Source organism: Drosophila bipectinata, chromosome XL, assembly GCF_030179905.1.
Source record: "Drosophila bipectinata strain 14024-0381.07 chromosome XL, DbipHiC1v2, whole genome shotgun sequence".
NCBI classification, from domain to species: domain Eukaryota; kingdom Metazoa; phylum Arthropoda; class Insecta; order Diptera; family Drosophilidae; genus Drosophila; species Drosophila bipectinata.
This window is the reverse complement of record NC_091734.1, coordinates 4,467,340-4,483,284: the sequence shown is the minus strand read 5'-3', so window position 1 is coordinate 4,483,284 and position 15,945 is coordinate 4,467,340. Positions and strand designations below refer to the sequence as shown.

Sequence of the window (15,945 nt, the reverse complement as noted above, 5' to 3'; positions counted from 1 at the left end):
TAATCAGAAAATAGGGTAGGTTTTTCGAGGCAGTAATGCACTTGGGCGGCCTCTATAGTTGAATTTGAATTGGAAGGATGTTTTTTATTGGGAAAAAGGCACCAAAAACCTACAAGAGGCAGTGTTTTCAACAAAATTTTTTAAAGAAATAAATATAAGGCTGCCTTTTTTTTAATTTTAAAATAAGAAAACATAAGTGTATTTTAAATAAAAGTCTTTCGTGAAATATACAATATTGACTTTAAAAGTTTCCTTTTAAACTTTCTCTATATTTTGGTTCATTATTAAATATTGGTAAATATTGGTAAATATTTTTATTTTTTTTAATTTCTTATTTTAAGCATTTCAAACCATAATTTTAATATTTTCTGTTTTTAAAACATGGTTTCCCTTTCAATGGCCGCCAAACCATTTCCGCCCAATACCAAAACCGGAAATGAAAAGAGTCCACAGCCATTAACCGTTTGGTAAGGAACTTGGCTAAAGCCAAGACTCATTTACCACACATAGATGGCGGCACTGTAATAAACCATCAAAGTCTGGAATTTTTAATTTTAAAAGGTGAAAACTTCTTCCAATTCCCTTTCAAATAAAAACAAACAAGTTTTATTTTTTGTATTTTATTTATTTAGAAAAAATAGTTGTTTACCGTTTTTTTTGGATGCTTGACATCTCTTTTTTTTCTCGTTACTCGTGTTCTGCAAAGAGAAATCTTTTTTGTATATTTTTTCGAAAAAAAATCATTATAAAAATATATATATATATAGGTATATGTATAATCGTATAAAAAATGTGTAAAAATTAATATAAACACTATAAATACACGGAATTGTTTTAAATGCATAAGACACAATAAAGTACACTCGAATGGCTTACAACTAATTAAGTACAAAAATTGTAAAAAAAAAAGATTTTAAAATAAATGCTAGATCATAAAAATATAAAATTAATTTAAAAAAAAAATTAAGTGGATTTATGGAAAGCAAGTGTCGTTGGACAACAACTCACAAAAAAAAAATAGGAAGCTCAGCGACTGAGTTTCGAACTTCTGGCTCACAAAAAAAATCGACTTTTTAATTAAAATTAAGATAATGTTTAAAAAAAATACATAATAAAAAAAATTTATAAAAATTAAGATTTTTGAGGAAGAGCATTGGCCAGGCTAAAGGCGGTAAAGGGAATGCATTGTTCATGTCCAATCGAATGGTTGATGTCCTTGATGATTGATTCTCGAAAGTGATTGAGTGATTGATGGGATGATGGTGTTAGTGTTGGCACAGCGGTGGCTTCTCATGTCGAACCATAGAAGGACGTGTGTTAGTTTGTCTCCTCATTCTACTCGTGATCCTTTGGCCTTTTGGTGTCCTTTATCCTGGCACAGAGTCCTCCTCATCCTTCTCGTCTTCGTTGTATTTACATCCTTCAGCTAGGTCCTTATGTGGCGATGTGGCAGCATGGCTTGCATGAGATTATCGGTTTCCTTGTACGGCTAGAAATGTTGCACTAGAGATTTGGATTGGTTTTGGGGGCAAAAAAAAAAAAAGGATCATGGAATTCAGGATCACCGACGCTGATTCAGCATCTGTAGGTAGTATTCGCAGTTGGTGCAATAAACTGCCGGCGCAATCACATGCCTCTTGCGGCACAGATTGCACTCCACCGCCTTGGCCGAGGCCTTGACGATTGCATTGTTGTAGACGCGGGTGGGTATGGCTGTGGTGGCGCCACTAGGGAGTCCGGGAGTAACAGCATTTGGTCCTCCAGGTACTCCTGCCTCTGGCAGGCCATTCTTCTGGGGCGGCGGCGGTGGCGGTGGCAGGCAGTCAGCTTCTCCCTTAGTTCCTGGCTCGAAACTGACTTTCTTCTTCATTTGTTGCTGCTGTTGTTGCATCTGCTGTTGTTGCATCTGTTGCTGCTGCTGTTGTTGCTGCGACTGTTGCTGTGGGTAGTAACCTTGTCCTTGGTAGCCATGTGGCATGGGCACACGTTGATAAGGCGAAGGGAGTGGCATTTGTTCTGCCACGCCCACAGTCCCATTGCTAAAGTAACTCATATTGAGTTGCTGCTGTTGTTGCAACTGCGGCTGTTGCTGTTGCTGCTGCTGCTGTTGTTGCTGTTGCATCTGTTGCTGATGCTTCTGGAGTTGCACCGAGTAGCTCTGGTTCAGCATCATTTGCTGATGATGCAACGGCCGTGGCATGCTTGTGTACTGCGCATCCATTTGTGGCAAGTGCTGTTGCGTGGCAATGCCGCTCATACTAGTGCGATTCTGTTGCTGCTGCTGTTGTTGCTGTTGCTGTTGCATGCGTTGCACATAACGTTGCATATCGGTGGCAACTGCAGCAGGTCGGCCCAGCATGGGAGAAGGTTGCTGCTGTTGCTGTTGGAGTTGCTGTTGCTGCTGTTGCAGTTGCTGTTGTTGCAACTGTTGCTGCTGCATCTGCTGCTGTTGCAAGTGCTGCTGCTGCTGCTGTACCTGTTGCTGCTGTCTTGGCTGCGCCTCCGTCTGCAACCTCAGCATATTCTGCTGCTGCTGCTGGATCATCTGGGCCGTCACCTTCTCGTTCGGATGCTGGGCTGTTCGCAGGACTCGCTCCAGGATGGGATTGGGAATGAAGTCATCGTCCTCTTCATTGCCGGCCGTGGCCACCAGGATCACCTGATCACAGAAGGAGACACTCTTCTTCTTCACCCGCTTCTGTCCAGGATTGGGGCCCTGGTTCTGGTTAAGCGTCTGCTGGACCATGGTGTTCAGCAGCTCCACCTCGCGGATCTCCTCGGCAATCTGGGACTGGCTCATCTCGTACTTGGGCTTGGGCAGGAGCTGGTGATGGGGCAGGGTGGCCGTCCTACTGGCCGGCATGCAGTCCACCTCGTCCACGTCCAGCTTGGAGCTGGGCAGGCCGTTCATTTGGGTGCGCAGTTGCGGGCCGACCTGCTGAACGCTTGGAGTCGGCTGGGAGAGCAGCTCCTGGGAGGCGTAGGACCGAATGGAGGTCTGCTCGAAGCGGTTGGCCAGATCCCGGACGCTGCTGGGCGAGGAGGCCTCTAGTTTCCGCTGCATGGCCCGCAGGTCGTTGGCCTGCTTCAGCCAGTTGGGGTCCTGCGGCGCCTGGGCGCTGTCCTTGCGCATCTTGAGGAGGTGCTGCCGCTGCTGCAGCTGCGCCAGGATGCTGGTGGTGCCCTCCAGGGAGTCCAGTTGCTGGCGCTGCTGCTTGCTGGCCGCCTCCAGGGCTTGGAGCTGGCTCAGTTGCTGGTTGAGCGGCTCCAGATCGAGTTCTGGGGGTGGTGGCGGCGGGAAGTCTTCGCTAGCCTGCCGGGAATGGCAGACGGAGTGGGGAGGACTTGGATACGGTGGCAGTTCCATGGGCGGCAGGGGCAGGGGCAACTCCTCACCAGCGCCCAGCATCTGCATGTCCTTCAGGGGACTCTGCTCGGAGTGGACCTGGGCACAGGTGGTGATGATGGTTTGGCAGGAGTCCTCGCTGATGGAGGTGTTGGAGCTCATCGCCGACAGATTCGAGAGGTTGGCCTCGTGGTGGAACTGCTGCTGCTGCTGCTGCTGGGGCGTCAGGGTGGAGCTGGTTCTCATGGGCGGCGGAGGCGCCACCTTGGGCACCATGGTCAGTTGCCTGCCGCTGCCGTGGAAGCTTTTCCGCATCAGCTTGCTCCGTTCCAGGTTGGGATTGGGGTTACTGCCGCTGGCGCCGGAGCTGCCCGCGGAGGTGGAGCAGTCGAAGTGTCCCTCGGAGATGTAGCCACTCATGCTGACTCCGTGCTTGCCCAGGCCCACGGCGCTGTCGTCCACGGAGCTGCCCAGGAGACTGGCCGGCGTCTGGTTGGGGTAGTGGTGGGCGTGGTGGTGGTTCATCGACATGTTGCTGTTGGCGACATCATCCACCGCCTCGGTGAGGTCCGGCATGGAGCGGTTCTTGCGCCGGATGAGTCCACCCATCAGGAGCTTGCGCCTAATCTTGTGCTGCTTCTTGCCGCTCTTGTCCTTCTCCTTCTTCTCGTCCTTGTCCTCCTTGTGCTTCTTCAGCGTGTCCTTGGCGTTCACCAGGAGCGTCTCGGTGAGTGAGAACTCCCGGGTGAGCTTGTTGCGATCCTCGCTCCGGCTGCGCTTCTCCTTCTCCTTGTCCTTGTCCTTGCGGCCGAAGAGAGAGCGGCTCTCCCGCTCCGGCTTGGCGGCCATCGGCTTCTCCTGCTCGTACTCGATGGCATTGTCGTCGCACACCGCCGAGGCGGTGGCCAGAGCCTTCAGTGGACTCTTCCGCTTGGGCAGCGTGGCATAGATCTCAATGCTGGCCGGGATGGATTGCTGCTGCTGTTGTTGCTGCTGCTGGAACAGTTGCTCCTTCTCCAGGGTGCGATCCTTGCTGTTCTGGCGGACGTGCTTCACGACGCTGGAGGTGCTGCCCTCCCGCATATGCTTCAGCTCCGGCATGGCCTCCGTTTCGGCGCCCTTCTCCACCAGGATGCGCCTGTGGAGACTCCTGGCCCGCATCACGCACGTGTTGTGCTTCATCCGGGCAAAGGTCATGGTGTGTGGGTTGCTGTAGGGAGCGTCCATGGCCGCCCTTGCCCTTCCGGCAGCCGCGTTGCAGAGTACCAAGGCGGTCTCCAGGTCGTGCGACTCCTCCACCAGCCGGGACTTCTCCAGCAGCTGGTCCGCCTCATGGCAGAGCTTCTCACAGTCCCCGGACAGGGTCATGCCTCCGTGGCTCATTCCGCCGCCGCCGTTGGCCGCCTCGGGGATCTTGGCCAGCTGGGGGTTCAGGGCGTGCTTCGGCGGATACGAGTCCGTGGAGCTCAGCGAGAAGGAATCATAGCCCGGGTCGTAGGGCAGTCCATGGCGGGTTGGGCTCTGGGGTACTGCCCCCACGACGCCCCTCTTGGCCACCATGTACAGATAGGGGTTGTCCAGGGTGGTGGAACTGGCGGAGCTGGCACTGTTCCTGTCACCGGACCAGTTGCCCGAATCCCTGCGACGCGGCTGGTTGAGATGCTCCGGCATGGTGAGTCCATCGCTGGGCGGGGAGCTGCCATTGGAGCTGGAGCCGTGGCCCGAGCTGGACTCGGCGCTGTGGCTCCTCTGGAGCTGGAGGTGCTGCCTCCTGGCCAGCTGGGCGCTCAGCACCGCCTCGATGGGCTTTCGGTTGAGAAAGCCGCCGTCCTTGTCGCCGTTCTGGGTGACAGCCGGGCCCTGTCCCTGGATCTTGTCCTGGATGACGCTCAGGTTCTGGTACTGGGCACTCAGGACGTGCTCCACAGTCTTGCGGCTGATGTAGGCATCGGTTTCATCTCCCCCCGGGAAGATGTTCTTCTGGATGACGCTCAGGTTCTGGTAATCGTTCACCGGAGACCTCAACGGCGTAGGGGTGATGGCCCTCCGGGTGTTGCCCAAGCAGGGCTTCTCCGGGCTCGGAGTCACTGCTCGCCTGGTCACCGGATTGGACACCTCCAGCGTGGAGCTCATCGAGGGCTGCTGGGGCACTGCGTAGAGCAGCAACAAGGGCTGATACCTTCCGCGACTGCACTTGTCAACCACTCCCTCCCAGCTGGGACCCACCTCCTTGACGTTGGCATCGTCGAAGTAGACCCACACCTTCAGCTTGGTGTGGAAGAAGAAGGTGGTGTAGTGCTTGCCATAGTAGGACACGATTCCCACCAGCTCGTGCTGGGTCTGCTGGGCCCATCTCTGTTCGCTGACCTGATGGAAGACATCCCCAAGCCGCAGGCTGGTGCCCACGGCCTTCAGGACGGCATGGACCTGATCGGCGGCTGGTCTCTCCGAGTCCCAAACGATGCCAATGGAGACCACGTCCGGTCGATTGAGCAGAGCCCGGCAGATGCCGATCTTGGCGCCACAGGTGTTCTGTTTATAGAGAAAGTTTCTTGATTAGTTCTCCCTCTCTCTGAATCTCTAGGATTACTGGACTTACTGGACAATCACGGATATCTCCCATATTGCCGGCCGCCCTCAGGAGCTGTCCGAAGCTCAGTTGCTGGTGGTTCTGGAGAGCCAGACTCTTCTGGGAGGTCAGGGCCGAGGCCGAGACATAGTGTACCATCTGAAAAAAAAAAAAACCATAAACTCATTAGGAGGCTGAACTTTTGGTCAAGACGGAAGTGCTACGCCCACAATGGCCCACACGGCTGGCTAACGTCATCGATCGAGATCGAGATCTGGAAACCGTATTCGATTCCCCATTTAAGGGTTAACTGGTCGAGTGACTTTTCTCGGTTTATGGCTAATCTGCATGTGCATGTCTATAACTTGTTTTTTTTTTTATTTTTTACAGAAATCCGCATAATGATCGGATGTCTAACTGTTCTCCAAGTCGACAAGTGCAACATGGTACGGTGTTGCAGGTGTGCCAAAAACTGGAACCCACGCCACAAGTTTGCCTCCGATTCGATCACAGATTGTATCTCAAAACTAGTTACTACACTGCCCAAAAAAATTTCCAAAAAGCTGAAACTTAAGATAATTTTTGAGATATTTATTCAAAAATTATACAAGAGACTTTGGTGGAGAAACAAATGTATAACAAGACAGGTTTTAGATAAACCATCAAACAACTATAGGATTTAAGTAGTTTTTTTAATGCATTTTTTATTTAAGATTAGTTTAAAATGATTTTTAAGCTTTTAATATTTTTTAAAGATTTTTAAAAAAGACTTTTAGTTGCTAAAAGCTCTTCAAATTATAAAAGCATGTCTTTAAGACTTAAGAGCTCTAACTATGTAGGTCCAAACTGGGTTTAAAAACCCCTTCAAAAATTGTAAAAAAATATTTAATATATTTTTAATATTTACAAAATATTTTAAAGCTAAAAACCACTAACCTGCGTGAAAGGCAACTGCTCAGAATTGGCTCCACACTTGCAGACACTCTGCTCAATCACCCGCATGGCGAACCGTCGATGGGCAATGCAAGCGGCGGACTCGCAGGAGTCGCCATCATCCTGGGAGATGTGCGAGTGGACGCGATGCAGCAGCAACTCGAAGCACTCGGCGGCATCACCCAGACAGCCCAGGGGAAACCTTCGTCCGGCCAGAGGACCACTGGCCAAAGCACGACGCAGTGGCTCCGGGCAGAGGGCTGGTTCTGAAGAGGTTTGCAGCTGCTGGAAGAGTTCCTACAAAAAAAAAGGTGATATTAGGATTTAGTTTAAGGTTTTTAAGTTTTAGATTTAAGAAATAAAGTTTATAAATTTTTAAATATTTTATTCTTCATTTTGTAAAGCATTTTTTAACTTTAAAACTAATTTGTAGGACTACTATTTCAATGAACTTAGTTTATACTTTTACTTAAACTTTGAAAAATAATATATTGAGTTAAAAACTTAATTTAAAACTATTATAAAATAATTAGCATAATCTTAAATCTTCTTCTTTAAAAAATCCTTAAGCTAAAAATCTATAAAATCTATTTAAAAACATTTTTTTAAACTCTTTTAAAAAAATCATAACAATTTCTTACAATAACCGCATTGATGCAGCGATCTCGCTCGGCATTTCCATTGATGTTGCCCCCATTGGAGACGCCACTGGAGGCACCATTATAGCCCATTACGGCCAGCTCCACGCTGCTAGCCACTTTGGCCAAGGCGCTGACCGATTTGGGCTTGGACTGCTGGCGGGTTAAGGTCGCCGACTTGTCGCCACCGTCGAGGAACAATTTCCGGGGACTGCTGCGGGGCAGAGTGCCGCCACCATTGTTGCCCATGAGGTGGCTCAGCTGTGGGTGGTGGTGCAGGGCAGTGGCATGTACTGGTCCTGGTCCAGAGACTAGTCCTAATCCTTGTCCTCCTGTTAGCGGTGATGTTGCTACTCCATTTGTGGCAGGACTTGCTGCAGGTTTCGTGGGTGTGACTGTCGGGGGTGTTGTTGCCGCAGCTATGGGGCTACCCCCTGGCCCTGCCACGCCCACCACATTTGTGGGCTCTTTGCGTTTATAACGGAACTTGATCATTGTCTCGTTTTAGCTTTTTTTTTTTTAATTTTCATTAAATCTGTAAGTAATTTTTTTTTTTAAAGAAATTGTAAATAATTTTTTGTTGATTTCCATAAAATTTTTTTCTTAGCACTCAAGTTTTGTTTGTTTTTTTTGATGGCTTGACAAAAAACAGAGGAGGAGGAAGAGGAATAGGAAGTCTAAAACGGAAGTGCCAGGTCGGCAAAAAACAATCGATTAGCAACCAAAGACTGCAGACACTAGCAGCTAGCAACCTGCAACATGCAAAGTAGAAACCTGCAACTTGCAACCCTTATAGAAAAGACTTTGCCAAATACACAGCTGTTTCAGACATTTGTGTTTTTTTTTTAAGAAGATCTTTAATGACTAAATGGCTAAATGGCACACCCCATAAACAACAATCAAAAAATATATACAGACTGGACTTGACTTTCGCTTTTGGCCTGGCGGTCTCGACCTCATTTAAGGCCCAATCGAAAGTTTTCGATCACCAGTGACCAGTGACCAGAGAAACCGGTCCAGAGACAAAAGTTCTCCAGCGACCAGGTCAGCAGTTTCTCAAGTTGCAACACCAACTTGGCAACATAAATTGCATGTGCAGCACAAGTAAGAGGTCTAATGTTGCCGCTGCCGCCGCCTGACAACTGCTGACGCTGCTTTGAAATAAAAATAAACTTTAAAACTACAAACGCCACCAGATCCATTTTCAATTCAAATTACCAACAACATATGGCAGAGATCTGTAAACGCCTTTTTTTTCTGTTGCCAATTACAATTGTTATGGCCAAGAGAAAATAAATGCAACAGCAACCTGACACGAACCATAAGCCAGCCTAAAAATATAGCTGATACCTAAAAGGCACTGAGGGAAATATATTTTAAAATTGTAAATAATTCTTTAAAGTGTTAAGAACAAATACATTAAAAAAAACCCTCTACTTTTTCTAAGAAAAAGTTCTCTTATTTAATTAGTTTCCAGAAATTCTACAGAAAACAAGTGTTTACTTTTTCAAAAAATCCCCTTACTCTCTGAAGTCTACTTTCTTATTTTTTATGTAAATTTTATAATTTTTTTTTTTAAAGTGCATTTAAATAAAAAAACAGCCCAGGTATAAAAAATACTCCGAATTGAAAGAAAAATAAGCACAATTAACACTTGACAACTGTTGACATTTTAAAAGCAAAAAAAAAGGGAGAGTTTTGTTCAAGTTATGAGTTCATCAGTTTAACTTTAAGAAGAAAATATAAATTCTAAATAAAATAAATAAAAAATATATTAAATAAAACTCTCTATTAATCCAAACTCCTATCAGAAAATAGAAAAACCATTAAAACATTTCAAGTTTGTTTTTACGAGACCATTAAACCTGCCACACACGAACTATTTGGTTGACAATTCTAGTACTTTTTTGTTCTGAAAAACAGAGGCGGGGTTAGAACCACAAGAGGGGTCAGTGCTCGACACTATAAAAGACAACAAAAAGTTGTTTAATAAGCGGAAAAGCCGGCGGAAGTTGGTAAAAAAAAACTGAAACAGGAAAACAGCGACAAAACTCACTGATTTTCAGTTTTTACTTTTTTTTTATTATTCCTAATTGTTTTTCCCGAGAGGTTGTAGAGGGGAGTGGGGGGAAATGTATTTCCCTCTCCATTATTTGTTATTGTATAATTGTTCATTGAATGAACAAAACTGTTGATTATGCTAATTACTTTACGGTCTTTAATTTTAAAACATTTAAGTCAAACTGAGTCACTGGACCAGACTGGACCAGAGGGTGTGTTTGTTGCCACATGGTGGTGGGGCAAGTTGGCGAAACATTTAGGCCATGTAATTAGTCGGCAATTGGCCAACAATTTGCTCAAGAAATGGGAGATAAGGGATCTGGCAGATCAGTACAAAAAAATTGGGAAATTTTAAATAATTTTAAACAGGTTTTTGAGAGAAGAACAAATAAAGGGATAAATATGGCCTTAAATTCCTCATATTTCTCTTCTAATTTATTCCTCTTTAAATTAAAATTTATTAAGAAATCAACAAACAGAGAAATCTGTTAAGATAAAATTTGCATAAATCCAGATTTGAAATCTTTTTAGAGAAACTCCTCACAGAGTGGTGGCACAGTTTATGTTTTTATAATTTTTTTTTTAAGTCTGATTTGTGAGTCTGCGACACTTGGAAGTGGCAGTCCTTGAAAACCGCCACTATTTATAGATCTTGCACACCTCAAAGCCACTCACACGATAGACACCGATATGCCACGATACTCGAATGTATCCGAGAGATACTTTTAAGCTACAGATACAGATGGATATACAGTGAGAGAGTTTTTGAATGCAAAACAAGTTGGCCAACAATCTGGCCTGCAGCTATTATAATCTTTTCATATTATTATTATTACCAGTGGCTGTTGTTCTGTTTCTTGTTTTTATTATTATTTCATTTTTTTTTTGTTGGTTGTTGATGATTTATGGGATTTAATTGTTAAGCCAGAAGCGGGGGCCTAAACGGTTGGCATTAAAAACACAGCAGACACTTTATGGCTTAAATGCGACTGCCGCTTCCGCAATTACATGCCAAACAAAAGAACTGACCTTTTCTCAGGTAAAAATCTTGGGAAATTGCACGTGCAACGTGCAACGTAGACTTGCAACAACAAAAGACTCTTAAGATGGCTGATAAAAGTCAGCTAGCAGCTAGCTAGCAGGATATTTAAGATATTACCCTAAAAGTTCTAAGAAATTTATGCATCAACCTGCCAACTGGCCAACCTGCAACATAGATACATGATTGTTGCACGTGATTGGACTTTTAACAAAAAATATGTACATATATGCCAGTCACACTTGCTTCTTGGCTTTCAGAATTGGCCATAAATATACAAGACTTTGGGCCCATTAATATGCAACCAAAAGAAAAGGCCAAAAGAGCCTCCTGGTTGATGGTGACATATTATTCAAGAACTTGTCATGAATTTTAATTATATTTCTTAAAAGCCCATAAGTAAATTGAAAATTCAATGTATAACCAAAACCCTCCCACACCTCCCTACAATGTAAAGTTAAAAGCCAAAAAGATCGCGTGATTGGTAAGAGTTTTCCCGAGGGAAAGCCGGAGAGCCTGCGTGTTCTGTTTAGATTAATCTTAAAATAATGCATTAGGCGAGGCATCACTGTACCGGAGAGTCATCAGTACCTGTTCGTTTGCAGTGTAGCAGGTTTTTCACGAAGGCTGCGGGCTAACAGGCAACATTTACATACCAACAACAACAACAAACCGTCTTCAACAAAAGGCCAAAAAAAGAGATATACCAGAAGGGGGGAGGGGGGTAAGCCAAAGCCGCCAAAAAAAAAACTAGTTGGGGGACCCACATGGTGAAAAAAAGAATTAATAACAAAAAACTGGTAAACGACTTCATTTAAATAATAAACTTTTAAAAAACGACTTCTTTTTAAATCCTCTTCCAACCAAAACTTGAGTGCTTCTTGGACATTTTTTAATCTCTTTTTCAAAACTTACTTAAACATTTTAGTTAAATATTTGTTGTATAATATTTAACTTCCAAATAAATCCAAAAAGGTTGAGTAAATCACTTAAACTTTGTTATTTGTTTTTTAATTTTTGTTTAAACTTGTTTCTTTTTTTAAAAAACGACACTAGAAAAAAATAAATCGTTTTTTTTTTCAAAACCAACTTTGCCGCGCGCGCAATTTTTTTTTTTGTTTGTTTGATTCTTCTGAGATTCTCTTCTGAAGATTAAGATTCTTTTTTTTTTTTGGACAAAGAGCCGAGTCTACGAAAAAACACGTCCGCGCTTTCAGAAATATGTCTCGCAACTGAAACTCGTTTTTGGCCCGAGAAACCAAACTGAGAAGCCCCTTTTGAAAGAGATGGCCATAAAAAGGTAGAAAGAGAGAGGTAGAGAGAGAGCCCTCATGAGAGAAAACTGGTTTTCCGAGGGGAAACAAGAACTTCAGTTATATCAACAACAAAACAACAAAAGCCACCAACAAACTCACCTGGGCAACCAACTCACCTGAGCAAACCCAAAGAAAAGAAACGAAACGAAAAAAAAAAGATATTGAAAAACCCGAACCCGATGTCGATGTCGAACCCAAGCCGAAACGAATCCGAGCCAACCAATTCCAAAAACGGGGGAGTTTGTCTTGTAGTAGGTTAAACAGGTAAATGTCTTCCGAGCAGGTAACAAAAAAAAAACATGGCTCTCTCACTGTCTCCTTTGTTTGCTCTCTCAAGATTCTCAAACTCTCGATTCTTCTTGAGATTTTCAACTCCAGGCACCCTGTGTCCTGTCTTCCCTGTGGGCCTCAAATGACAAATCTTAGAGGTACTAGGACTAGAATAATTTTCATAAAGGTTTTTGCCATTTTTAGACATTATTCCAACTTTTTTAAATGCTTTTTTAAGATTAGTTTCTTCAAAAAAGTAAAAAAAATCATAAAAAAACACTTTCACTTAAGGTTCTTCCTCCAAAATAGCTTGTCTTTTCTTTTAAAAGATCTCCTCTATATTTTTTTTTTCTAAAACTCATAGTTTCTTTAACAAAATCCATCCAAAACTCAGATCATTATCTATTCTTCTCCCCAAAAGAACACTCCACTCTTATTGTTTGCTTTCGAAAAAAATCACCAAATCATCTCGTATTATATAATAGCTACAGTCCAGAACCTAAACCCGTTTAGAGTCTGAGGGCATGGTATCCCCATCCAAGAAATCACTCCAGATTGCACAAATCTAGATAGTTTCATGAGTCAGTGTCGCTCCGGAAACGCCAGCGAAACGCGTGCGACTTGAGAGCACGGGCACGCATGCGCAAGAAACCCAAAAAACCGAAAACCCTATAAAATAAATCCCACAATTCCAATGAAAACCTTAATAAATTGATTGAATCGATACGATAGCCTAAAAACGAAATCAGATGACCTTTTTGATTTTTTTTTGGATAATCTGAAGTGAAGAAAATTAAAAATTTTTGTAGAAAAGCGAGCCACGTTTTTGTGTCAACAGAGTTGGCTTAAAGGAAGATGCTGTACCCTTTTTTTTTTTGAAGGTTTATTGTTTTTTTTTTTTGTTTGTTTGTTGAACAATTTTTGGTCCACCCGCCACCAGTTACATGACTCAAAACTGACAACAACTGAAAAATGAAGTTGAATTGAAAGCTGAGTCCAAGAAAGTGAGTCATGTTGCAGATGGGGAAATAAAAGACGATGGACACATGGAGCTCTATTACATTGAAAAAATAAATATTTAAAAAATTAAGGAAATACTATCCTAAGATATCTTTCTTAAAGAACCAATCAATCAACTAGAAACGTTACTTTTTCTATTCTTTTTTAAAAAACAGAAATTGTATAACCAAAAACAAAAGGAATTGATGGATGAATAACCTTTAGATTCTTCCTTTCTTTCTTTCTTTCTTCTGTTAAAATGCTAAATAATTTTTTATGAAAAACTCTACAAACTAGTCAATAATTGATGGCTGCATTTCTTAAACAAAAAACAAACCCACAGAAACATGAAAAAAACCTTCACAACGCACGTCTTGCGAATAAATTGAAGAAATAAAATTTAAAAAAAAGAGACAATAAAGTGGAAATAAAGCTCAACAGTTGGTTGGGGTTTTTGATTTTTTTTTTTTGTTAACTTGGCCCAGAAGTGTGATTCATAATGAAGATGTCGAAGCTTTCAAGGGAGGCTGTATGCCTTTTTATTAGCACCTGATCTTCAACGCTCGTGCCCAGCAATCAACCATGAATCCAAAGACCCAACCCACGACAAAAAAGAAAGAAGATATAGGGCTCTTCTTGCTATCCATTCTTCACTATCTTTGTTCATGGTAATTTCGTTTTTTTTTATGATCCCGCTTGACAAACAAAAAACCCAAAAAGGCTGCACTCGAAAAGTTTTTCTTGTTTGACTTTACTTAGATGAGATTTTTTTTGGAGATTAAGCGAAACCTGGAGAATCTGGAGTATCCCTATTTGAAAAGTAAATAGAGCTTAGGGTTTGGGGTAATGATAAGAAGAGGGTTTTTAAATAAAACCAAAGAGTGTCTAAAAGTCTAGACATTAAGAACTAGGAGTTGTAAGAAATATTTTAAGAATATATATCCTCACCCACTCCTCACCTCACCCACTCATCTTCATCATCATCATCTTGAACGAGTCTGCGGTCTAGACATTTTAAAGATTTCTTGTTTCCTGGAAGAAAATACAACACTATTGTGTACTGATCCTTTCAAAATGAGTTTGTCCTTGTACCTGATGTACAATAAATGTGTCTAAAATCGTTCTTAATGATTTTATTTTTGGCAGAGTGGCAGAAATAAGTGATTCCCGTCAAAAGTCTGGCACGGCCAGAGGCCAGAGGCCAGTAAACCCCTCTAATGGGAATTGTGCATTCAGGCATTACGAGACATGGACTGTCGAGACGATTTTTCATCAAGAACTCTTTTTTATTTTCCCCTATATGTATATATATAGTTGGGTTTTAACCCTCAAATGGTCAGAGTTGCGATCGCAATCGTGGGAGTTTCCCAAACAAAAGGGGCCAATGTCTTCTTTCCCCCCAAAGACGACGACGACGACGATTTTCATAATTAAATAGCGTCTTCCCGCGGGAAAAGGTTGGGAAAATTAATTTACTCAGAGCGCAGAAACTCTACAATAATTAATGCAAAAAAAAAAAGAAACAGGAGGGTTAAGAAAGGGAGCAGCTATGGGGGGTTAAGAGCCGGGACGGGCCAAGTCAAAACAAAAACAAAAAACCAAAAAACCCTAAGAAAGAAGCCACCAACAACACTTTCCACTTCGGTCAAAGACGTCATCAATGTTTGAAGAGAACCAGAAAGAGATAGAAAGGGAGAGATAGAGAAAGAGAGGGGTATAGTACCTGGTACACCCTGTGGTTGAAGTCTTGGCCCGCTCAAAGAAGTACAGTCCCGGCATTTGTTGTACTACTCAGCCTTTTGTTGTTCCAAAGAGTTTTCCCAAACGTCACGAGTTTGTCGCTCGCCTACGGGCTAGCACGATGCAAGAGTGGAACTGGAGTTGCAAGTTGGGGTTGGGGTTGGGGTCTGGGGTCTCGGGCAACATGGCCAAAAGGAGGATGAGTTCTGACTGGCTTTTGTTAGTGTAGGTTATAGAGTCTCTTCTGCGCGGGATAATAAAAATAATAATAATGATGATGATGATGTTGATGTTGTTAGATGATCGTTTGCCGGTTCTGGTTCTAAGATTTTTGACCTAAAGGGTTTTTGGGAAATATATATTTAAGACTGAAGAGTTAAGGACATTTTAAGGAAGAGTTGGGAAAACAAATAAAAGTTTCTAATAAATTTTTATATCTGTTTTTAATGGACTCTTTTAAGGCCAAAATATATTAAGTTAAAACTTGTAAAAGAGTTTCAAAAGGAAGGACTCTTTTCATATATTTTTCTCCTAAAAATCATTTATTTTTCTGCTTGTTTTTAAAAGCTTTAATAAATCATAAATACTACTAATTATACCCTTTCATCACCACCTATAAAATATGATTCAAAACCCAATGAAAACCTCCTCACCCTGCCAGACAAACCCAACCCCGTTTATTAACCTAATTATCCCCTCCATAACCTCCTATATCATATCCTTAATGTAAAGTTTATTGACTCCCTGCAGGATTTGCATAATTGTGTAAACTTTAACGAGGTGAGAACAGGACAAATGAGCCTCAATTAATCGAGGCAAGAGCGTTGAGTGTTGAAAGGTAGTCACGCCAGTCAAAAAATTATACAAAAAAAAAGGACATGGCATGGAGGGGTCCTTATAAGCAGGCGTGACCAGTGGCCAATGGACTTATCCTGGCCAGGATCTGAAACCCACCCCCAGGATCTCTACGGTGGAGGGGGTGTGAACCTGTGAGCCAGGTAGAGTGTCCATAGCCATTTGTTGCATTGCCAGGA

The 15,945-nt window shown here is 43.1% G+C and overlaps 1 protein-coding gene across 3 annotated transcripts in view; it reads right to left on the bottom strand.

The window, feature by feature from the left end:
* Positions 1-796: 796 nt before the first annotated feature.
* Positions 797-15,945, bottom strand: part of ec (ubiquitin specific peptidase echinus) — a 46,339-nt gene continuing 31,190 nt past the window's right edge. The window contains exons 1-5 of one of the 3 annotated variants that reach the window (XM_043210017.2): positions 11,502-11,744; positions 7,490-8,021; positions 6,852-7,145; positions 5,946-6,074; positions 798-5,878 (exon numbers count right to left, since the gene is read on the bottom strand). In XM_043210017.2, coding sequence (XP_043065952.1) covers positions 1,562-5,878; positions 5,946-6,074; positions 6,852-7,145; positions 7,490-7,981 — 5,232 coding nt within the window. In that variant the 5' untranslated portion in view covers positions 7,982-8,021; positions 11,502-11,744 and the 3' untranslated portion in view covers positions 798-1,561. Of the gene's footprint in view, positions 5,879-5,945; positions 6,075-6,851; positions 7,146-7,489; positions 8,022-11,501; positions 11,745-15,945 lie in introns of those variants that run through there. The other 2 variants (XM_070276692.1, XM_043210018.2) reach the window with 2 other exon arrangements.